Source organism: Cherax quadricarinatus, chromosome 30 (assembly GCF_038502225.1).
Source record: "Cherax quadricarinatus isolate ZL_2023a chromosome 30, ASM3850222v1, whole genome shotgun sequence".
NCBI lineage: Eukaryota > Metazoa > Arthropoda > Malacostraca > Decapoda > Parastacidae > Cherax > Cherax quadricarinatus.
In genome coordinates, this window is record NC_091321.1 from 34,139,473 (window position 1) to 34,165,239 (window position 25,767).

At 40.1% G+C, this 25,767-nt stretch overlaps 1 protein-coding gene across 9 annotated transcripts in view; it reads left to right on the forward strand.

Moving 5' to 3' along the window:
- Positions 1 to 25,767, forward strand: part of LOC128692563 (protein tramtrack, alpha isoform) — a 397,508-nt gene that overhangs the window by 142,705 nt on the left and 229,036 nt on the right. For all 9 annotated transcript variants that reach the window (XM_053781707.2, XM_070090087.1, XM_053781711.2 and 6 more), the window contains exon 4: positions 12,286 to 12,375. In XM_053781707.2, coding sequence (XP_053637682.2) covers positions 12,286 to 12,375 — 90 coding nt within the window. The remainder of the gene's footprint in view (positions 1 to 12,285; positions 12,376 to 25,767) is intronic.

The following is a 25,767-nucleotide window of genomic DNA, read 5'->3' on the forward strand; positions in this document are numbered from 1 at the left end:
AGCAACGTCCTCAGCTTTAATCAGGTTACATTCTCTGATGAATGTTCGTATCTGATGGGGAAGAGCTGTCAGGAACTGGTCAGCAACCATGAAGTCTCTAAGAGATTCATAACTGTGATCAATTCCTGAACTCTCTATCCAAAAGTCGAACAAACGAAAGAGTGTTACCTGTAACTGCTGAAAGTTCTGGCCAGGCTGTAAGGTGGCATACCTGAAATCTTTCCTGTAAGAATTTGTGGTTTTTTGATATGCTTTAAGGATTGCCTTCTTCAGTAGGTTATAATTACATATGATATCCTGCAACAAAGTTGCATAGATATTCAAAGCAGTACCAGAAAATAACATACCCAACCTAGTAGCCCAGGTGTCAGCAGGCCATTCACAGAGGGTAGCGGTATTTTCAAACTTGATAATGTATGAAGTAATGTCTTCACCTTCTGTGAAGGGAGGTAAATTAGGTGTTGGAATATGTGCACTAGCTGCATGATGTTCAATTACTCCTTCCTCTAGTTGTTGTTGTGTAAAAGTTCAACTTTTTATTCTCTAATTCAAGGAGAGATTTTTCGAGCTCGCGATCCTTTTCTCTCTCTATTAACTCATGTTCTCTATCCTTTGCTCTTTCCTCAAGTTCTCTTAATTTAACTTGTTCCTCACATATCTTAGTTTGTTCCTCACGTATCTTAGCCTGTTCCTCACGTTCCCTAGCTCTTTCCTCACGATCAAGTCTATCACGCTCTTTTTGGTCTTCTCGCTCTCGTTCTGTCTTTCTCGGATTTCTCTCTCAATTCTCTCTCTCTCCTTTTTCTCTTCTCTTTCGATTCTCTCTCCTTTTTCTCTTCTCTTTCGATTCTCTCTCCTCTCTCCTTATTCTCTTCTCTTTCCCTTTCTAGCTGTCTTTCTTCTCTCTCAATTCTCTCTCTTTCAAGTCTTAACTGGATCTTAGCACTAATGAAAGATTCTAAATTTTTCCCTGTTATTCCTAACTTGCTTCCAGCGTTCATCCAAAACTGGTATTCCTCCATGCTTGCAAGAATAACTTAATCAGGGGAAATGAAATGGGTATTAAAGAAAACGGAGGGTTCAATTCCTGCTCCGCTCAAACTGTAAATAAATCAGAGGGCTCGATCCCTACTTCAATTAAACAATATGTATTAATGAAAACGAAGGGTTCTGTGCCGGCTCCGAGCAAACAGTAAGTAGAATGGGGTCACTTGACCATCTAATCTTCTCACCAACAAATCAAGAGTGTCCTACGACAGTTCCCTTGATATAATAGAGCTCAATGAAACAAATTGTCACTGGAAAATCTCGGGTCCCTAGAGTCTAATCCTCCAAAGTGTTTCAAGCTCCAAAAGGTGGCAGAATTAAATATTATATCCTGCCTGACTTGACTTACAATAAATTGAGACTATAACAATCACCAAATCTTTTAAATACCTGTACCGTAGTCCTACCATAGAGAATGATTACTCATGGCTGGTGGTAACCGTCTGTGGTATGCAGCGTTGAAGTTCCAATGGTAGATTCGAGATGGAGTTGAATCTTGATTCAGTCGAGTTGATCCTGGCAAGGTCGCCACTTGTGAAGGCTTACTCAGCCCTGTAACAACTTCAGTCAGTATTACTCAGGCTGGCTCCTCCTCAGGAAAATTAAAGAATAGAAAAAGAAATAATAACAGACAAACATAAACACTTTATTATATATAAAATATAAAACACTTAAATATGAAATATTAATCCTACATTAAAGAATATGAAAAATGAAAAATATAAATAACTAAATTCAACGCTAATATATATAGGGGTGTCTGGTGTTGGTGACACTGTGTTGTTGAAATCGTAGCCGTTGCTGATGATGGGGGGGGGGTCGCAGGTGTTGGTTACGACCCACTGGCTAGTTCTTCACAGTATAGCCGTGAGTATTATATCCCGATGACAGGAAAGCAGGTTCTTTACCGCTGCAATGATGTGGGGTTACGTCCTGCAATTTCATACAGGTGCACAGGTAATTAAATCCAAAAAGGGGACGTCTCAGGACGTTAGTCCATCTCCATTCGTTCTTCTCGTTGATTGACAGGTGACCCTCTCTGTCATCCAAGAGTAGTGTTGGGAGCTGTGAGTCGAGTGATTTACTGTTTGACCAGAGCCCCACACGTCACCTTTCGGGGGGGGGGGAGAAATAGGGGAAGGGATAGCGGGAGCTAGACTGACCCTACCTTAACAAGCAGCCGGCAGTCAAACTATCACTTTCGGGGAGGGGGAGAAAAAGGCGGGAATAGCGGGAGCTTGACTTACCCTACCTTAACAAGTAGCCGGCAATGAAACTATTGTTAATATATACTCCCTCGCTACTCCTATCTATTGAACTTTTCCCTCACAGTTCCTGAGAGCTCACCGTAAACCAAAATTATCGAAAAGCGAATCAATTTTCCCCATAAGAAATAATGGAAATCAAATTAATCCACGCAAGACACCCAAAAGTATGAAAAAAAAAATTTAACCACATGAAATATTAAGTTTAACCCTTTGACTGTCACGGCCGTATATATACGTCTTACGAGGTAACGCGTTTGACGTATATATGCTCATAAATTCTAGCGGCTTCAAATCAAGGAGAAAGCTGGTAGGCCTACATGTGAGAGAATGGGTCTGTGTGGTTAGTGTGCACCACATAAAAAAAATCCTGGAGCACGCAGTGCATAATGATAGAATGGAAAACATATAGAAAAAGAGATGATTTTGATTGATTTTACTATAAAAAGAACCTGGAAATGGAGCTCAAATTAGGGGAAATGTTTGATTTTTGCCGATGTTCAAAATTAAACAAATGACATCATTGTCCAATAAATGTCCAACTAGCCATTCTAATATGCAGTCATGAATGGGTTGATGTTATTTATACAATTATTACAGTATTGGAGTAGTCTGCATAATAGTAAATCTTCTATTTTTTGTTTGAATAAAAATTCAAAATAGAAAGCAAGAATAATATCAGAGGGGCCTGGAGACATGATTGATAAACAAAGAAAATGTTATTTTAGAGCCAGGAATGTCTGCATTGTTCATTCTGGACCTTATTTTGAAATTGTCTTATTTTTTAATTTTCGTGAAATTCGCCAAATTGCAAATTTCTAACTACATTATTGGGTAGTTGAAATTGGTAAATGGGCAGTTTCTTGTACTCAATCGATAGAAACAACGGAGTTCTGAAGAAATAGCTATGAGTTTGGTCGACTGGAACAATGGAATTAGCTGAAAATAGCGCTCAAAGTGGGCGAAATCGCCAATTTGTAAATATCGCCTAGATCACTAACTTCGCGAGAGCGTAATTCCGTCAGTTTTCCATCAAATTTCGTGTTTTTGGTGCTATTACAATTGGGAAAAGATTCTCTTATCATTCATAAGAAAAATAATTTTTTTTTTTTTTGAAATTTTGCGACACCAGGAGACACCTCAAGATTGGGGGTTGCAACAGTCAAGGGGTTAATGCACACAAACTGTTTGTAGTACTCTACTAATAATAAAATACATGACACTTACCTTTAATGAAGATCTGGTGATGATTGATGGGATGGGAGGAGGGGAGAGTGTCGAACTTATTGTTTAGAAGGGGAATCCCCTTCCAGTAGGACTTGAGGTAGCAAGTCCTTTTCCGGGGTTACTTCCCTTCTTTTAATGCCACTAGGACCAGCTTGAGAGTCACTGGCAGCCTCACCATGCCTAATCACACTATGTATGCCACTACGATTCTTAAATCTTTCAAACCAACTGTTGCTGGCCTTAAATTCACTCGCATCACCACTAGTTGCAGGCAATTTCCTTACCAAATCGTCATGCAACTGCCTAGCCTTTTCACAAATGGTCGCTTGAGAGATGCTATCTCCTGCTATCTGTTTTTCATTTATCCACACCAATAACAGTCTCTCAACATCTTCTAACACTTGCGGTCGCTGTTTTGTAATCACAGTTGCACCTTTTGCAACAACAGCTTCCTTGATTGCCGATTTCCTGGTCACTATAGTAGAGATGGTTGATTGGGGTTTTGTATACAACCTGGCCAGCTCCGACACATGCACTTCACTTTTGTACTTTGCAATTATCTCTTTCTTTGTTTCAATAGTCATTAGCACCCTTTTTCTCGAAGGGTTGGCACTAGAAGCTTTCTTGGGGCCCATGGTAACTTATTTTACAGAAATAAGCACCAAAAACACTGTGATAATATGGAAAGTACCGAATGTATCCTTAGATGCGAGCACACTGGCACGCACGTGGACACGTCTCTGACGAATCGTATACTGGTTTTTTTTTTTAACGGGAACCAAAGCAAAAATTTTACGTTAAAATGTATCGGATACCGATGGCATGCAAAGTTGCTGTTTACAACCAACAACAGTCGGGATTTTTTTTTTCTCGTGCACTGCGTGCTGCAGGATTTTTTATACTGCGCACACTGATCATGTAGACCCATTCTTTCATATGTAGGCGTACTAGTTTTTTTCCACCAGATTTATAGGCGCTAGAGTTTTGGGTATATGTGACCAACACTGGCTGTTAAGACGTACACGTACATATGTGACTGACCCTTTAACCCTTTCAGTGTTGGTGCCGTACTAGTACGGCTTGCACGCCAGAGTTGGTGCCATACTAGTACGCATAAATTCTAGTGCTTTCAAATCTAGCGAGAGAAAGCTGGTAGGCCTACATATGAAAGAATAGGTCTTTGTGGTCAGTGTGCACAGTATAAAAAAAAATCCTGCAGCACACAGTGCACAATGAGAAAAATAAAAACTTTGTTCATGTTTTTGGATTAAAACAACGACTTTGCACTGCATTTTCGTATGGTATTTATGGTTGTATTCTAGTTTTCCTGGTCTCATTTTATAGAATGGAAGACATATTACAGAAATTGAGATGATTTTGACTGGTTTTACAATGAAAAGTACCTTGAAATTGAGCTGAAAGTAGCAGAAATGTTAGATTTTTACCAAAGTTCAAAAGTAAACAAAGCATGCCAAGCGTCCAATACACATCAACTGGTGAGTCTAATATTCCTTCACAAGTGCGCCGATATTATTTATACCATTTCTACACTAATGCAGTAGTCTGCATAACAGTAAATCTTCTATTTTTTGTAAGAATATAAATTCAAAGTGGAAAGCCAAAGAAATATAAGAGGGGCCTGGGGATGTGACTGATGAGCAGAGAACTTGTTATTTTAGTGCCAGGAATGTCTTTCTTGTTTATTCTGGACCCTATTCGGCAATTGGCATTTTTTGAAGTTTGTGTGAAATTGGCAAAATTGCTAAATTCTGACCACTTTATTGTATAGTTGAAATCGGTATATGGGTGGTTTCTTGTACTCATTCGATAGAAAAAATGGAGTTCTAGCCAAATAGTTATGATTTTTGTCGACTAGTACACTGGAATTGGCCGAAAATAGAGCTCAAAATGGGCAAAATCGCCATTGCGTAAACATCGTTGAGACCGCTAACTTCGTGAGAGCATAATTCCCTAAGTTTTCCATCAAATTTCATACTTTTGGTGTCATTATGATCAGGAAAAGATTATCTTTTCATAAGAATTTTTTTTTTTTTTTTTAATTTGGGCGACTCCGAGAACAAGTCTCGGAGAGGGCCTGGCGACCCTGAAAGGGTTAAAAGGTCAAAACTCAAGTCACAAGCACAGCTAGCTCCTAAGACAATGGAAGTAGAAACTGCACAAATTGAGCACACCTTCCAAAAATTTTACCCAACCTAAAGTGAAATTGTGCAAATTCTATGTTTGGGGCATCAGTAAGCATGGAATATCAGGATAAACGAATGGGACATGCAACTTTGAGCATCCCAAAACATGTCGTGACCTGTCTAGAGGAGTGTGCCATTCTCCCTCCTGTAAATTCTTTCACAAAGAAATGTACCACATTTCGGTCCTCCAAAAACAGTGCTACAACACCAGCTGCCTTCTGTACTATCTAAAATGGACCAAGAGGTACAGATCTCACAAGACAAACAATAGTAGTTACAACCCAACTCCAAGTGATTTTTTAGTGGCAGGAAATTAAAAAAGAAAATGGAAGGAAATAAAAAAAATAGTCCACTTTAGAACTTTGTTGGACTGGAGGCACAGGCAGTGCTGCTGCCCCCCCCCCCCATGGCACTCCAGAACCACAACTACTGATGCCAACAACAAAATCCCCCCAACAAATGCTCAATACAACCTCGTTTATATTTGCTAATATACAAGGCCTTAATTAAGCCATCCACCAACAACAAAATACCTTTTACGAGTAGACTTCTAGAGGAGTCAAATGCGATGTTTGCAGCCTTCAGAGACCCACACAAAAGATCACTTTGACAACAAAGTATGGATAAATGGGTACAACCTTTTTAGATGTGACAGAAAGAACAGGCAACAAGGGGGGGTTGGCCTGTATGTCAGAGTCACTCATCTGCATGGAGATGCTGAACATGACAAATTTATTTATTTATTTATTTATTTTGTCTTTGAAAACAGTACATTGAGATTTTGTATTTACAAAGAGAGCCTCTATTATGCCTAGGCATTATGGGCCAGCTTAACATTATTGGCTTACAGTCTACTTAACACTAAGGAGTATATCATAGTTGTACAGTAGGATAGTAATTATTTCATAGTTGTATAGTAGAATATTAATTATAAATGAATCAAAATTTGTATAATACAAAGATATATTTACATTTGAAAATGCTCTTTGTGAAAACAATGATTCAGTTATATTCCTGTCAACAATGGATAAAAGGTTCAAAGTGATTGTTTAAGTTATGATGTAGGAGTACATAGGTGAGTAAGTGTGTACTGAGTATTTAGCATTTAGTCTAGGGTGATTAAGTGGCTTTTGAGAAGTGTCTGTAATTGATTTTCAGACTGGGTTACTTTAATATCTTCTGGTAATGAATTCCATATTTTGGGGCCCTTTATGTGCATAGTTTTTACACAGTGTGATATGGACACGAGGTATATCAAAAAGAGATCTGTGTCTTATGTTCTGGTCATGTGTCCTGTTTAGGTTGGTGAGGAGAAGTTTGAGTGGAGGGTTTATATTTGCGTGTATAGTTCTGTGCATGTAGTATGCACATGAATAAGTATGGATGTTCTTAATGGTGAGCAGATTCAGACTTGAAAGTTGGAGGAGTATGTTGACGGGAGTGGGAATTTATCATCATCCTTACTGCTGCCTTTTGTTGGGTTATTAGGGGTTTTAGGTGATTGGATGTTGTTGATCCCCATGCACAAATTCCATATGCAAGATAAGGGTATACAAGTGAATGGTACAGTGCCAGGAGAGCTGATTGTGGAACGTAGTACCTTATCTTTGATAGTATGCCTACAGTCTTGGAGATTTTCTTGGTGATTTGTTGTTTGTGTGTCTGGAACTTAAGGCTACTGTTAAGGTGGATACCTAGGAGTTTTCCCTCCGTGAGTCTTGTGACTGATGATCCATTTAGCATTATGTTAATTGGATCATTTGCAGCTTTGTTTCCAAACTGAATGAAGTAGGTTTTATCAGTGTTCAGGGTAAGTATGTTAGTCATCATCCAGGCAGATATTTTCTGTAATTCAACATTGACTGTGTTTGCTAGTATGACTGTGTTTGGGTGGGAAAAGACATATGTAGTGTCATCTGCAAATAATATGGGTTTGAGTAGCTGTGATGCATTCGGTAGATCATTGATGTAGATGAGACAGAGGAGTGGTCCAAGGACGCTTCCTTGTGGGACTCCTACTGTGATTGGTTGGGTGGAAGAGTTTGCATCATTTGCATACACATATTGAGTTCTGTTACTAAGGTATGATTTTAGGTAGTTGAGGGAGTGGCCTCTGATACCATAGTTTATTAATTTGGAGTACAGCAGTTCATGGTCGACTGTGTTGAAAACTTTACGTAAATCAATGAAAATGCCAAGCGGGACTTTTCTTTTCAAGTGCGGTATATATTAGTTCTAGCATGTGTATGATAGCATCCTTTGTGCTTTTATTATTCCTGAATCCAAACTGACAAGGGTTTAATATGTTGTGTGAAACGAGGTAGGAATAGATCCGTCTATGAATTAATTTTTCAAAAGATTTTAGAGAGCAGTGGTAAGTTAGATATTGGTCTATAGTTATTCAAGTCAGCTTGGTCACCTCCTTTATGGATTGGAGTGACCCTCGCTATTTTGAGGATTGTTGGGAAGGTAGATGATTCAATGGATTTGTTAAAGAGCATTGCAATAATTGGTGACAATACTTTAGAAGGTTTTTTGTACATAAAAGCAGGCAAGTTGTTTATGTCTCCTGCCTTGTTTTTAACCCTTTCAGGGTCCAAGGCCAAAAATTTAAAAAAAAAAAATAATTTTTTTCTTACGAAATGGTAGAGAATCTTTTTGTGAAGGTAATAAAAAAAAAAGTACGAAATTTGATGGAAATTTGACGAAATCGTGCTCACGAATTTTGATGTGTCAGCGATATTTACGAATTGGAGATTTTGCCGAATTTGACTCCCATTTTAGGCCAATTACATTATTCCAGTCAACCAAATTCTTAGCTATTTCACTAGTATTACTTCTATCGATTGAGCACAAGAAATCGCGAAGTCAACTGTTTCAACTACAAAATAAAGTGATCAGAAATTGGTAATTTGGCCAATTTAACACAGTTCAAAATATTCCAATTTCAAAATAGGGTCTAGAATAAACAATGTAGGTATTCCTGGCACTAAACTAACATTTCCTCTGTTCATTAGTTACATTTTCAGGCTTTACAAATAAATTCCATTTTGATTTTTTTATTTACATAATTAATTTTTATTCACACCAAAAAACAGAAGATTTACTGTTATGCAATATTGTAATAATTGTGTAAATATCATCACCACATTTGTGAATGTATGTTAGACCCACCAGCTGGTTTGGACTAGATGTGTGCGGTCGTTTGTTTACTCTTGAACATCGGCAAAAATTTAACATTTCCACTACTTTGAGCTCAGTTTCAAGCCATTTCCAGTGCTAAAACCAATCAAAATCATCTCTTTCTGTAATATATCTTCCATTCTATTAAATGAGACCAAGAAATCGCAAATACAACTATAAAAAAACATACGAAAAAACACTGCAAAGTCGCTGTTTTAATCGAAAATCATGGTCTGTTTTTTCTCTCTCATACACAGTGTGCTGCAGGATTTGTTTTATGTGGTGCACACATACCACATAGATGTATTCTCTCATATCTAGGCCCAAATTTACCACTCATAGTTTATCAGAGTGAGCTGAGGTCATGGCGTAGATCTACGGTTTGGACCCTGAACGTAAAGCCGTAAATCTACGGGACAGTCCCTGAAAGGGTTAAGGGTGTTTATGATGAGCGTAACTTGATTGGGGTTGTTTGGAGCTAGGAATAGCGTATTTGGGTAGGTACCTATGAGGTAGTCTGATGGACGGGTGTTTGTGCTTGGGATTTTGTTTGCTAGATTTTTTCCTGTGGTGGAGAAAAAAACATTAAGTCTGTTTGCTGTTTCGGTTGGAGTGAGTAGGGGTTCATTTGATTTTGTTAGTTTGATTGTTTTGTTTTTGGATAACTTTTTAGTTCCAATAATTTCAGATAAAGTTTTCCAGGTTTTTTTCATATCACCTTTGATGTTATGTAATCTATTTTCATATTACAATTTTTTTGACCTTCTTATCAGGCTGGTAAGTTCTGACGAGTATATTTTCGACTGTTCTCTAGTTATTTGACCCATTCTATACTGTTTTTCAATTTGTGCTTTGTGTTAATGGATTTGAGGATGCTTGGTGTTAGCCAGGGATTATTCAGTCTCTCTGCTGTGATCTGTTTAGTTTTTCTGGGGCAATGTCTGTTATAGAGGCATTAGGCTTTTTAGAAAATTATTTATACATTCATTCATATCTGTATATGTTTCGAGCTCATTTTGCCAATCGATGTTATTCATAGCTGCTATAAAGTTGTTAGCTGATGTCTCGTTATGTAGTCTGAAGGTTACTTTAGTAATGTCTTGTGGCAGTTTGCCCAGATTAGTTATGAGAAAGGTTGGGTAGTGGTCTAGTGTTGTCTGTGATTATGCCTGATTTTAAAGGGGATATGGTGTTTGTCCAGATGTGGTCTATGAAGGAGATGCTTGTCTCGGAGATTATTGTAGGTTTAAATATTGCTGGTAGCAACAGGCAGTTACTCCTTGCGTTTGTGAATTCGGTTACTTGTGGGTCCTGGTCGTGTAGTATGTTTATGTTGAAATCTCCTGTTAGTAGTAGGTGGTCTTTATTCATGTGTGCATCAGTAATCATGTTTCCTAGTTTTTCACTAAAGTGATAAATGTTTGACTGTGGTATTCTGTAGATGTTTATAACTGTGAGGGGTTTTTGCAGGTCTTTTGATTTAAATTTGACTGATATATTCTCCATGTTCGTCCCTTGTGCAAGATTTATTGATACATTCGAGTTGATTTGAGTAGTATATAGCTGTCCCTCCCTGTTCTAACGCTTGGAAGCACTTGACTTGCACTTGTTGGAATGCAGGCGAGAGAGATGTATCATAATCTACACTTGGAAATCCTAGAAAGAATGGTCCCAAATCTGCACACAGGAATCACTCCCTATGAAAGTAAAAGACTGGGCAGGCAGTGCAAAATACCCCCAATGAAAAGTAGGGGCACCATTGGTATACTAAGAGAAAACACAGTGTCCAGGGCCCAAAACTGTTCAACAGCCTCTCATCGTGCATACAGGGAATTACCAATAGACCCCTGGTTGCTTTCAAGAGGGAGCTGGACAGATACTTAGTTGGTGCCAGATCAGCCGGGCTGTAGTTCATACTTGGGTTGCATGCAGTCAACAGTAACAGCATGGTTGATAAGGCCCTGATTCATTGGGAGACCTGGTAGTGTACCGGGCTGCGGGGGCGTTGATCCCCAGAATACCCTCCAGGTAGGTAGACAGGTATTCACGAAGGCTAAGATGGGGGTGGCAGGGGATGGCGGTAGGTCTCCCCTACTGACACAGTGGTCTAACCCACAACATGGTGGCAGCTTGAGCTGGGGAAATTTTTTCAGTGCCCACAAACTGAACCGTGTAAAGTTAATTTTATGAAGTGTTGTATGAAATTGTGCTGCAGTTTTTCAACAGTGCAATAACTAAAGCATGGTAAATAAATCCGTGTAAGATAACAGTCTACTGTATGTATGTAAATGGTAAAATGACTTGCGTAGGGTTCGCTACTATCCACAGTTTCAGGTATCCATGGTAGGTCTTGGAACGTATCCCCCATGGGTCCCAGGGGACTACGTACTGTACTCTGTTGGGGTGCCTGTAAGGATGTTGGAAGTTCTAATTAAGTCTTTGGACAGTTTTGTGGAACTTTTAACCAGTGCTGGTTGTTCTAACAGTGTGATAGTATTTGTTTTATTCATACTAATAGTATTTATTTTTTTGTTCATTTTCTTTGTGTCCTTTAATGTTGTATTTACTTTTTATTGCCAAGAGTGCTGAATGAACTACACAGTAAAAACTTTTCATGTTCAAAAGCTACCTATCATATTGAGTAACTGTCTTGTTAAAAGTATGTAGACATCACAAATACACAAGATGCAGAACAACCTTGTACTGTGACAGATTTTTTCTGCTCAGTGTAGAGCATTATCAATCTTGACAGAGAGGAAAAGTGTTCCTATTAAAGCCTGTTCTGCAACTTGCCTTTGGCTATTTACTAGTCAGCATTATTCCACTTCATTCACCTTTCAAGATGCATGTACAGTACTTCCACCTGCAGAACTAAGGCCCAACAACTTTTTTTTTTTTAATACTCTCAGCTCCTTTAAAGCTTCTCTAAATAATAATAAATTGTTACTGTAAATTCATTTGAAAAGTACACCTGAAATGGAATACCACATGGCAGACCTTTGTTGTATGCTTTAATTAATTTTGGATGAACTTTTTATGTATCATTTACCAAAAAAATCACTATTCTATTTAGAATAGATTTATGAGAACTGACTGTACCTTTATGAATGTAAACTTGCTTACACTCCAGTTACACTTCAAATACCAAAAACTCCTTGTCACAGTCACCCAGATCTAACTCGTGCTTGCTGGATGATCAAGCATGTGCTACCCAAAAAATATTTCTCTGTATTTATTTTATAAGTTGTGTAAGTGTTGACATTAAACTTTTTGTTTAGATAAAATATAAATAAGAAAGTGAATACATTGATCTTTGGGTGTATTTCTTTATAATTAATGAATGATTTTGTTTCTTCTAGGGAGATCTCCCTTGGGATGAGGGAGACTCGAGCAGTTTCCCTCCAGAAGGCTTCTCTGGAGATCTACCAGCTGGCCAGCAACCACAAGGGGTGAGTGTGAATCGCTATTTGACTCGGAAAGCTCCTCATTATTGCATGGGCTCCCAAAATCATTAGTATTTGTCTTTTGGTATGATACTTGAGTGTTTAAGGACAACTATGGCACCATTAAAAACCATTAAGTAATTATTTGACCTCAATTATTCATAAATTATTTTCCAAGGGTTTTCAGTATTTGATTTAATGAGGGTCCACTAAAGAGGTGCTTTCTTTGTTGTGTCTGAGTGAAAACAAGAGCTTGTACTCCATATACTAAGAGATCTAGCTTCAATAAACAGTTTTTCAGAAGCTCTTGTTAGCATTCATTGTCTTTCTATACTTCAGTGATTTCTCCTTATAACATTTGTAATATTCTTAAAAATAATAAGTGGTTTTTAGAATAAAATTTTAGTAAAGATTGTTGTTATTGTTGTTATAAGGAGTTTTGACATTTTCTTCTATTTCATTTATGCCATATTGAAGAGTACTGTACTAGTAATGTCATCTTAGTCTCACTATACCAGACCTCATGTTGACATTCATCTTGTAATTAAATATTAAATTTTGGAGATTATGGCATTACTAGTTCACTCTTATTATTTTAGAATCTTCAAAGATGCTATGTGTGCTAAACTTGGCAGTTTGTCACTTTATGATCAGTGTAATGAATAATTTGAGTTCACAAAGGAAAGTGTCAGATTATTCATGGCCTTTGATCTAATACTTAGTATCATTATGATAATTAGCCCTCCCCAGAAAAAACTTTGTTAGTGACCTACTGGCAAGTCTGAGCACGGGTGTGGTGTGGGGTGCTTCCCGTCTGTTCTGTTCTGTCCTGTGGTCCCTTGTGGGCCTCTGTGGGTGGCGGCTCTCTCTACTGTAGTCTCTCCCTACCGTGTTCCCAGCTCTACGCAATGCTCCACCTCAAGTTGTGGAAACCTTAACAAGAAGTGTCTTAAATTGAATTGCCTATTACAAGTCAACAGTGTACTGTGACTTCTACCAACTAAGTAAGAATTGGTCTGTTAAATAAAAGCTACTCAGACTTAAGAATAGATTTTGTAACAAGTCAGATAGAACAGTAAAGTGTTGTGGGAGATGGTGCAAATATCAGTGGCAGGGAATCTTTTCAAAGAAAGGCGTGGTTTGTTTGTAAAGCGTAGTTTCTGCATTGGTTTCTAGTTTTGTGTGCAGTTTCTAATTGGACTGTTACTCGGGATCAGAAAATAAAAAATGAGTGCTTCGTATATGTTCTGAACATGCAGAAGTTTTCTGGTTTTAATTTATTCTTATTTACTGTAAATGTGAAGGATAAAAATGAAAATGCATGAAGCAGTGGTTTTACAGTAAGATCAGACCCATTTGTCAAGACATATGACGATAACGTTTTGATACGTTGAATGGTGCTGAGACTGCGGTTTTCTCTGCAGGATGTTTGGCCCAAGCGGGGTTTGCAAGATGATGGCAGAAACTTGACTCTTGCGACTTTGCGGCGTCAGTGCACCGTGTGTCTCAAGCGTTTCCGCAGCCAAGCAGATTTGGGTCGGCATGTGCGGACTCACACTGGTGAGAAGCCTTACAAATGTCCATATTGTGAGCGTTCCATGGCACAGAAAGGAAATCTCAAGGCCCATATCAAGAATGTCCACAATGACAAGCTATGCCCAATATAACCAAAGAATTGGTGACTACTAAATACAGTACACGCTCCTGTCATTTCTACTTAACGGTTTCAAAGATGCATTGTTGCACCACTAGCATCAGACAAGAGAGTGACTAGCTTTGTTCTCTCCTGTAGGGGCTCTCAGGAATGGTGTCTGGGCAGCTGCTGCAGATTCTGGAAGGTACTGGTGGATGCTCGGAGGAACTGCTAGAGCCATCAGCTACATACAACGCTTCTCAGGTTCTCCCGATGCACACCTCAGGGATAAGTGGCCTGACTCAATCATCTCCTCTACCTGGTCAGCTGGATGGCTCAACAATGCCTCTTCTTCCCATGGCTCAGAGCATTCGAGTTCCAGTGCGCTTCTTTTGTTCAGTCTGCCAAAAGGGTTTTAGAAGCAAGCTTGATGTGGAACGACACTTACGAACTCATACTGGAGAGAAACCTTTCAAGTGTCCATACTGCCCTCACCGTTCAGCAACTAAAGGCAACTTAAAAGCTCATATGCGGCACATTCACATGGATGTCCGCCTTCCATTTTAATTATGACTGCACTGGTTTGCACATTGAAAATATGAAATAAGCATCACACACTGCTAAGTTGGTAAAAAATTTAATACATTTTTAAATGATATACGTATATACTGTCCTGTGCAAGGGTATACATTATAATGCCATATCTCTTCAGTTCTCTCTTGATATCTTATTGAACCTAAACATATTCACATTTTAAAAAGCAAAAGAACATTGGTTTTAAAATGCTTGAAATTGTTTACCTTCCTCTTAATTCGGTTCCTAGAAGGACCTGAGAGACAGAAGTGCCATATAGTCAGTGGTGTGCAAAAGTGATGACTGTGTTTACTAAATGTTAAGAAAAAGAGGAAACATTTGCACTGTTATGATCTGCTCTATAGATTTGGTAAGAACCAAAGATTACATATAGTTACTCATTGACCTTCCAATTTGTTGAATTCAGCGGCTTTTATACTTTAATACTGTTAGTATTAGCTGTTAGTTTCATGTTATGTCTGGGCTCATTTGTCTCTTTCAACTATTTTAGGGAAATTGTGTTAGAATTTCAGATTTCAGAACTAACAATGTACAAAGAAAGAGTAGAAGTTTTTGGAGGATATAAAGAAATTTCTTAAATTTTAATATCAAAGCCAGGGGTGATACCTGACCAAGTTCTTGAAATCTGTAACTATGATAAACAACCTTACAATTAATTTATAGTTTATTAATCTCATGTGTTAAACATTAAAACTACAGGAGTTGGACTCAGTTGGTTATTTTTATACATAGCAACATACAAAAAAAAAAAAAAAAAAGAAGAAAGGCTAGTTGCAAACATGCATCATTGAATAACTGAATTGTGGAGGTGCAGTAAGTACATGACTCAGATCCCGAGTGAGAGATTCATTACATTGCCAACCAGTTAAAGGTTCATATTTTAAATTTTCAAGTCTGGGCCTAAATTTTTTCTGTGCTTGGCTGGTTGTCGTTTAGTGCCTTTGTTGAATTGTTGGCTATACACCAGAATCATGGTTGAGGGGTGACAACGTTATAGCTTTTGTCATTGATCAGCTAAGCCAGGACAGTTGAATGGGATCCTGAGACCGTTAAAACGTAAATGAAATGTAGCAGTGTACCTTAAGCTGGACCAAGTTTAATATTGAATAAAAGCTACCAGAATATTTTATTCTCAAAGAATCAAGAATTTGATGGCCTCATTTTTAAAGTGGGGTGTTAAAAACGCTATTTTACTGATGAGTAAAAATAAAGCCCAACTTTTAAACGAATTAAAATGTTTAGTTTTTTATGATTATTAAGTTCTGTGTGCATTATACGAATGTGAAATCATTCACTTGGTGCTTTATTTCCGTAATAGTTTTGTTTACTACTGACTAGAAGTTGCTATACAGCATGTTGTTTTCATTAAACCTAATAGCACACACTGTACAGACATAACATGGACAGCATTTAAATCTATGCAGAGGAGTTTCAGGGCTGTGATTTCTGTTCTCACTTTAATGGGCATATTTTAGTTTATTTGCAGCTGTATCAGTTTCACTTACTGTGATGATGACATAGTCTAATTCTGTAGTCTAGATTTTCTAATTAAAAATGAAATATGAAAGTTCTTGAATTAAATATTTACCACAAAACACATTTGTTTTTGTGCCTACTTTTATTTATTTAATATTATTTGTTCTGAAACGTGTAACATCATGTAGTGAGTTATTGTGCATTGCTCTAACTACAAATCTTTAATATTTTCCTTTTCCACATCTTATTTCAGTGATCAGAACTTAGAAGCGATCTTTTTTTAATAAAGGCTTCAACTCTGAATGCCATCACTGGAGTGGTTAAGGAGGGTTAAATATGGTGGTGTGGGAGACAGGCTAATTTATCCTTCACTTGTAATTTGTGCAAGTATAAATATAGAAAAGAAACCTGTTCTGTGTATAAATGAACTGTACAAATAACCTAAATTCCTTCATTTATTTTGGAAAAAACATAATTGCAGTAGTCCCCCGTATCCACGTGGGATATGTTCCAAGATCTACCATAGATAGCAGCAAACCCTATACGGTGGTACCTTGAGTTTAATTCATTCTGTGACCAAGCTCGTAACTCAATTTGCCCGTATATCAAAATGATTTTCCTCATTGAAATTAACTGAAATGCCATTAATCCATTCTAGCCCCCCCAAAAAACACCCCACATAAACATTCTATGTTTCTATTCCTCTATTTGTCTGTCTAGCTCTGTCTGTGTGTTATCTCTGTCTCTGCATGTCTGTCTTTCTGTCTGCCTGTGTTTGTCTTCCTGTCTCTGTCTCAGAGAACAACAGGTATTACATGATGCAGAGTCATCACATCTGATTCCTGAACAAGTGAAAATGTGTATTACTTACCAGTCATGCTTATTATGCCTTATATCTACAAGCATAGTATAGCACTTTGTCTGTATTTTTTGGGTTAGCCTAGGTAATTTACAATATATATATATACAGTGGACCCCCGGTTAACGATATTTTTTCACTCCAGAAGTATGTTCAGGTGCCAGTACTGACCGAATTTATTCCCATAAGGAATATTGTGAAGTAGATTAGTCCATTTCAGACCCCCAAACATACACGTACAAACGCACTTACATAAATACACTTACATAATTGGTCGCATTCGGAGGTGATCGTTATGTGGGGGTCCACTGTATATATATATATATATATATATATATATATATAGATATATATATATATATATATATATATATATATATATATATATATATATAATTACTGTATTTGTGTACCTGTGAGACACAATTACTGTATTTGTGTACCTGTGAGACAGACACACACACACACACACACACACACACACACACACACACACACACACACACACACAGGGCTCAGGGAGAGTGACCTAGTAGCGGTCAGTGAAGAGGCGGGGCCAGGAGCTCGGACTCGACCCCCGCAACCTCAACTAGGTGAGTACACACACAGACACACACAGCTCACAAAAAGGGAACAAGAATGGGAAAAGAAACTAGAAGAACTTAGCATGAGAATGGAAGAGAGGATAGACATGGAAAGCAGGAAGTGGGAGGTGAAAGTCAAAGCAGCAGAGGCCAGGATACAGAGTTTAGAAGAGGAACTGGAAAATCTGAAACAGCCTAAAGAACTAAAGAACATTATGGGATTGACAACAGAGACCGCTACCTCAGCCACAAATAAGGGGACTGTAGGGAAAGGAGGAGCAAAACTGCATGTAGAAGCTCTATCAGTGGAGACTGTAGTAAATGAAAGAGCTAAGCTATATGTGGAGGCCCTAAAAGACCACAACAGAGCCCAGGGAAAGCCGAGATGGGAAAATGACAGGCCACTGAGCCCATGTACAGTAGCTAGTGAAACTGAAGAAAGGAAAGCTGCAATGGAGGAAATCAAATTGAATGAGGGGATACACAGGGATATGCAGTGGGAGAATGAAAGGGTGAGGTCAGTCTTTGTGTATGGGCTACAGGAAGTTGAAGGGGAAACATATGAAGCAAGAAAACAAGGGGAAAAAAAAGCAATTGAAAGCATCATGAAAGTAATCGGAGAAGACGACATGACCCAGCTGGAATATTTTTGGAGAATAGGGGGGTTTGTAAAAAAAAGAAACCGGCCAGTGAAAGTGACCTTCAAGGCAGAATCGACTCGGAACAGGATACTGCAGGAAAAAGCACGATTAAGGGACATGCCGGGATACAGGAAGGTGTATCTCGACCGCGACAGAACACAAGACGAAAGGCGGAAACTGAGAGAGATGGTACAAAGGCGAAAGGAGGAAAGAGAGGGGATGGAGAAGACAGACAGGAGATCCCAGACACAGGAAGAAGATCAAATACAACCTCCCTCACAGCTTCCTATAGAAGCCTCCCAACCAGGTCAACCCCAGTGCAGCCAAACACTCTAAACCACAACACCCATGCCATATCCAATGCCCCCACCCACTACATTACAAACTCCACCCCCACAGCAACCACCCATAGTTCCTTATCAGGTCTCCCACTTCCCCAACCCCAATACACCTCCCAGACCACAGTCTTAGAAAAGAAGTTGAAGGTATGGTATACAAATGCAGATGGAATAACAAATAAGTATGAGGAGTGGCACGAAAGAATCAAGGAGACATCCCCAGACATAATAGCACTCACAGAAACAAAACTCACCAGAATAATAACAGATTCAATCTTTCCACCCGGATATCAAATCTTCAGGAAAGACAGAGGGAGGAGAGGGGGAGGAGGAGTTGCACTGCTCATTAAAAGCCAGTGGGGTTTTGAGAAAATGGAAGGAATGGATGGCACGGGTGAAAGGGACTACTTAGTAGGAACAATCCAGTCTGAGGGACATAAGGTGATAATTGCAGTAATGTACAACCCACCACAGAACTGCAGGAGACCAAGAGAAGAATACGATGAGAGCAACAGAGCCATGGTCGACACACTAGCCGAGGTGGCCAGGAGAGCACACGTGGGGGGAGCAAAGTTACTAGTTATGGGTGATTTCAATCACAAGGAGATTGACTGGGAAAACCTGGAGCCCCATGGGGGTTCCGAAACATGGAGAGCCAAGATGATGGATGTAGTACTGGAAAACCTCATGCATCAACATGTTAGAGATACTACCAGAGAGAGAGGAGAAGATGAACCAGCAAGACTGGACCTTGTATTCACCTTGAGTAGTTCAGACATCGAGGATATCTTGTATGAAAGGCCCCTGGGAGCTAGTGATCATGTGGTTCTGTGCTTCGACTACATAGTTGAGCTCCAAGTGGAGAGAGTAGCAGGAATAGGATGGGAAAAACCAAACTACAAAAGGGGGAACTACTCAGGCATGAGGAACTTCCTTCAAAACATTCAGTGGGAGAGGGAACTGACAGGAAAACCAGTACAAGAAATGATGGACTATGTGGCAACAAAATGCAAGGAGGCAGAGGAGAGGTTTGTTCCCAAGGGAAACAGAAATAATGGGAAGAACAGAACGAGTCCTTGGTTCACCCAAAGGTGTAGGGAGGCAAAAACTAGGTGTACTAGAGAATGGAAAAGGTACAGAAGACAGAGAACTCAGGAAAATAAAGAGATTAGCCGAAGAGCCAGAAATGAATATGCACAGATAAGAAGGGAGGCTCAGCGACAATATGAAAATGACATAGCATCGAAAGTCAAGACTGACCCGAAGCTGTTGTACAGCCACATCAGGAGGAAAACAACAGTCAAGGACCAGGTAATCAGACTGAGGAAGGGTGATGGGGAATTCACAAGAAACGACCGAGAGGTATGTCAGGAGCTCAACACGAGATTTAAAGAAGTATTTACAGTGGAAACCAGTAGGACTCCAGGAAATCAGAACAGGGGGGTACACCAGCAAGTGCTGGATGAGGTACATATAACCAAGGAGGAAGTGAAGAAGCTGCTATGCGAACTTGACACCTCAAAGGCGGTGGGACCAGACAACATCTCTCCGTGGGTCCTTAAAGAGGGAGCAGAGATAGTGTGTGCCATTAACAAAGATCTTCAACACATCATTTGAAACTGGGCAACTCCCTGAGGTATGGAAGATGGCAAATGTAGTCCCAATTTTTAAAAAGGGAGACAGACATGAGGCACTAAACTACAGACCTGTATCACTAACGTGTATAGTATGCAAGGTCATGGAGAAGATCATCAGGAGGAGAGTGGTGGAGCACCTGGAAAGAAACAAGTGTATAATTGACAACCAGCATGGTTTCAGGGAAGGAAAATCCTGTGTCACAAACCTACTAGAGTTTTATGACAATGTGACAGAAGTAAGACAAGAGAGAGAGGGGTGGATCGACTGCATTTTTTTGGACTGCAAAAAGGCCTTCGACAGTTTCTCACAAGAGGTTACTGAAAAAGCTAGAAGATCAGGCACACATAACAGGAAAGGCACTGCAATGGATCAGAGAATACCTGACAGGGAGGCAACAACGAGTCATGGTACGTGACGAGGTGTCAGAGTGGGCGCTTGTGACAAGCGGGGTTCCACAGGGGTCAGTCCTAGGACCTGTGCTGTTCTTGGTATATGTGAACGACATAACGGAAGGGATGGACTCAGAAGTGTCCTTGTTTGCAGATGATGTGAAGTTAATGAGAAGAATCAAATCGGACGAGGATCAGGCAGGACTACAAAGAGACCTGGACAGGCTGCAAGCCTGGTCCAGCAACTGGCTCCTTGAGTTTAACCCTGCCAAATGCAAAGTCATGAAGATTGGGGAAGGGCAAAGAAGACCGCAGACACAATATAGTTTAGATGGCCAAAGACTGCAAACCTCACTCAAGGAAAAAGATCTGGGGGTGAGTATAACACCGAGCATATCTCCTGAGGCGCACATAAATCAGATAACTGCTGCAGCATACGGGCGCCTGGCAAACCTACGGATAGCGTTCCGATACCTCAGTAAGGAGTCGTTCAAGACCCTGTATACCATTTACGTCAGGCCCATACTGGAGTATGCAGCACCAGTTTGGAATCCACACCTAGTCAAGCACGTCAAGAAATTAGAGAAAGTGCAAAGGTTTGCAACAAGACTAGTCCCAGAGCTACGGGGATTGTCCTACGAAGAAAGGTTGAGGGAAATCGGCCTGACGACACTGGAGGCCAGGAGGGTCAGGGGAGACATGATAACGACATATAAAATACTGCGCGGAATAGACAAGGTGGACAAAGACAGGATGTTCCAGAGATGGGACACAGACACAAGAGGTCACAATTGGAAGTTGAAGACTCGAAGGGATGTTAGGAAGTATTTCTTCAGTCATAGAGTAGTCAAGTCATGGAATAGTCTAGAAAGTGAAGTAGTGGAGGTGGGAACCATACATAGTTTTAAGGCGAGGTATGATAAAGCTCATGTAGCAGGGAGAGAGAGGACCTAGTAGCAATCAGTGAATAGGCGGGGCCAGGAGCTATGACTCGACCCCTGCAACCACAAATAGGTGAGTACACACACACACACACACACACACACACAGACACACACAGACACACACACAGACACACACACAGACACACACACAGACACACACACAGACACACACACAGACACACACACAGACACACACAGACACACACAGACACACACAGACACACACAGACACACACAGACACACACAGACACACACACACACACACACACACACACACACACACACACACACACACACACACACACACACACACACACACACACACACACACACACACACACACACACACACACACACACACACACACACACACACACACAGACACACACACAGACACACACACAGACACACACACACACACACACACACACACACACACACAGACACACACACACACACAGACACACACAGACACACACAGACACACACACACACACACACACACACAGATACGGACAGGAGATAGGTACAGACAGACAGGAGATAGACAGGTACAGATAGACAGGTACAGACACAGGAGATAGACAGGTACAGACAGACAGGAGATAGAGATAGCCAAAGCAAATCAGCCAGCCAGCCGGCCTGTTGAACATGTATTACATATACGTATTCCATATTCCAGAATTGTTTCTCTTTACTTAGGGCATACATTATAGAACATTCTGGCAGGATGAGACTACCACTGGTATCAGAATTGAAAAGATGTTACATATTAGTTATTATCGAGGTTTTTGATGTTTCCTCTCTCCTGCGAGTGGCAGTGTATCTGAAGCTCGCTCATAACTCGGATTTTAGCTTGCAACTTGAAGCAAAAAATTGGCCGAGCAACGGCTCGTAACTTGGAAAATTCGTAAGTTGGGACACTCGTAAGTCAAGGTACCACTGTACAGTGGAACCTCGGTACTGGAACGTATTTCATTCCAGAATGGTGTTCAAGTGCCAATCCATTAAAGTATGTATTGAACAAATTCTTTGCAACCCATTTTCTTTTTGGTTGGTTGTTATCACTAAACTTTGTAGGCCCGTGGTGACTTATACAAATTTAAAAAAAATGCTAAGAAACTCAAAATAATTTACAGTGAAGTTCTGGCAGGTTGTGTTTGGTTGAGTGCTGAGCTGTGTTTGAGTTGGGAGCTGTTCGCGTACTGAGGTTCCACTGTACGTCATTTTTCATTTACGTACATACCTATGATAAAGTGTAATTGATGAATTATGCAAAATACATCTAGAATTGTCACTTTCACTGATGGGAAGGATCTCACAGTTTCTTCTTAAGCTTTGAAGAACTGCAAGTGTCATTACTTTTGCACTTTGGGGCATTATTAAGCAAAATTAAGGGTTATTTTCAGGCCATGGTATACCATGGATAACTGAAATCATGGATATGGGGGTTCTACTGTATTACATTAATAAAGTTAGCCTATACTATAATGTATCCTTCATACACTGCTGTTGATTAAGCATTATGGAATCTACCTCAAGATTTTGTAAGCGTGACAAATGCTTACTGTGCAATATTGCTTTTAAGTTGATCCAGACCTGCTATATGACTGGGGAGAGGGCACTTTTTTTTTTTTTTTTAACCATTTTTTTTCCATTTCCCAAAGTATAAGATGGGGTACATTTTCAGTTATGGAATTTACAGTGGACCCCCGCATAACGATATTAATCCGTTCATGAGAGCTCATTGTTATGCGAAATTATCATTATGCGAATGAATTTTCCCCACAAGAAATAATGGAAATCAAATTAATCCGTGCAAGACACCCAAAAGTATGAAAAAAAAAATTTTACCACATGAAATATACATTTTCCTACACACAAAGAGAAGGATACATGCACAATAGTAGAGTAGTACATGCACCGTATATATTGTGCATGTACTACTCTACTAAATGAATAAATGACACTTACCTTTATTGAAGATGCAGCAATGATGAGACACTGTGTCCTGGGAGTGCCTTTTCCTCCCGAGTACTGTAGGTCCTGTTTGGCATTTTCTTCCAGAACAGGCCTTATCACACTGTGTATGCCACTACGATTCTTAAATCTCTCAAACCAACCTTTGCTGGCTTTAAATTCACCAATATGAGCACTAGTTCCAGGCGTTTTTCCCTGTTCACCTGGGTGTTAGTCGACTGGTGTGGGTTGCATCCTGGGAGACAAGATTAAGGACCCCAATGGAAATAAGTTAGAGAGTCCTCGATGATGCACTGACTTTCTTGGGTTATCCTGGGTGGCTAACCCTCCCGGGTTAATCGTTTCTCGGTAATTGTTTCACGTTAAGCCACACCAACAACACACACACCACATCTTCGAGTAATACAGCTGATGGTGGTGCAGCAGCAACAACAGCTGTGGTGCAGCTGACCATGGTGCAGCAGCAGCTGTGGTGCAGCAACAGCTGACTGGTCCAATTTATCAGCTGACTGTGGTACGATAGTATTTATCACCCTTTTTACCACAGGGTTGGCACTAGAAGCTTTCTTTGGGCCCATGGTGGCTTATTTAGCAGTTACAAGCACTATAAATAATGGAATAATACAAGATGTATCGAATGTATGCATACAACCGGCCACCCTGGTTTGTAAACAATGACGGCAAGGCAGGCGCTCAGGCTGGACGGACAGGTTCGGGACGAGTCATGTTCAGAAACAGCTGATGGTGCAACAGCAGCTGACTGATCCAGCAACAGCTGACTGATCCAGCAACAGCTGACTGGTCCAGCAACAGCTGACTGATCCAGCAACAGCTGACTGGTCCAGCAACAGCTGACTGGTCCAGCAACAGCTGACTGGTCCAGCAACAGCTGACTGGTCCAGCAACAGCTGACTGGTCCAGCAACAGCTGACTTGTCCAGCAACAGCTGACTGGTCCAGCAACAGCTGACTGGTCCAGCAACAGCTGACTGGTCCAGCAACAGCTGACTGGTCCAGCAACAGCTGACTGGTCCAGCAACAGCTGACTGATCCAGCAACAGCTGACTGATCCAGCAACAGCTGACTGATCCAGCAACAGCTGATCGTGGTGCAGCAGCAGCTGACTGATTCAGCAACAGCTGACTGGTCCAACAACAGCTGATCGTGGTGCAGCAGCAGCTGACTGATCCAGCAACAGCTGACTGGTCCAGCAACAGCTGATCGTGGTGCAGAAGCAGCTGACTGATCCAGCAACAGCTGACTGGTCCAGCAACAGCTGATTCAAATTCAAAGTTTATTCTCTATAAAGATTACAACGTTGAATTTACAGAATTTGGTTGTTGTGTGGTTTACATGTAGTTAAATAATGATTACAGAGTGTACCACTAGAACACCTAGCATGGCTAGGCATTTCGGGCAGACTTAGTTTAATTCTTTATTTTAAAATATTACAAATTATGAGTTAAGTTGGTATTATGACTAAGTGACTAAATACTAGTTTGTGAGTTTAGCAATGTGAATGCTTTTGTTTTGGCACAGTACATAGTTTCAGTATTGGAGTATCATAGGATTCATTATTTTAAGATTAATATTTCTGTTTATGGTCAAATGGGTGAGTGAGTGTAAGTGTGAACCACCAGGTGGTATTCGTGTAGTTGGTTGATGGGGTTTATCAGGGAGATAAGATGTTTTCTAATGGTAGTTTTGAAGGTGACGAATGTGTCTGCAGTTCTAGAGTTCTCAGGTAGGGTGTTCCAGATTTTAGGGCCTTTGACATACATTGAATTTTTGTAAAGGTTTAGTCGGACATGGGGAATGTCGTAGAGATGTTTGTGTCTGGTGTTATGCCTGTGGGTTCTGTCACAACTATCAAGAAAGCGTTTTAGGTCAAGGTTGATATTGGAGTTTAAGGTCCTGTAGATGTAGATTGCACAGTAGTAAGTGTGGATGTACTGAACAGGGAGTAAGTTTAGATCTATGAAGAGTGGGGGGAGGGTGTTGCCAGGGATGGGATTTAGTGATTATTCTTACTGCAGCTTTTTGTTGTGTTATTATTGGCTTTAGGTGTGTTGCTGCAGTTGATCCCCAAGCACAAATAGCATAGGTGAGGTATGGATAAATAAGTGAGTGGTATAGTGTGAGAAGGGCATTTTGCGGCACGTAGTGATCGAGGTGCAACAGCAGCTGATTGATCCAGCAACAGCTGACTGGTCAAGCAACAGCTGACTGTGGTGCAGCAGCAGCTGACTGTGGTATGATAGTATTTCTCACCCTTTTTACCACTGGGTTAGCACTAGAGGCTTTCTTGGGGCCCATGGTCAC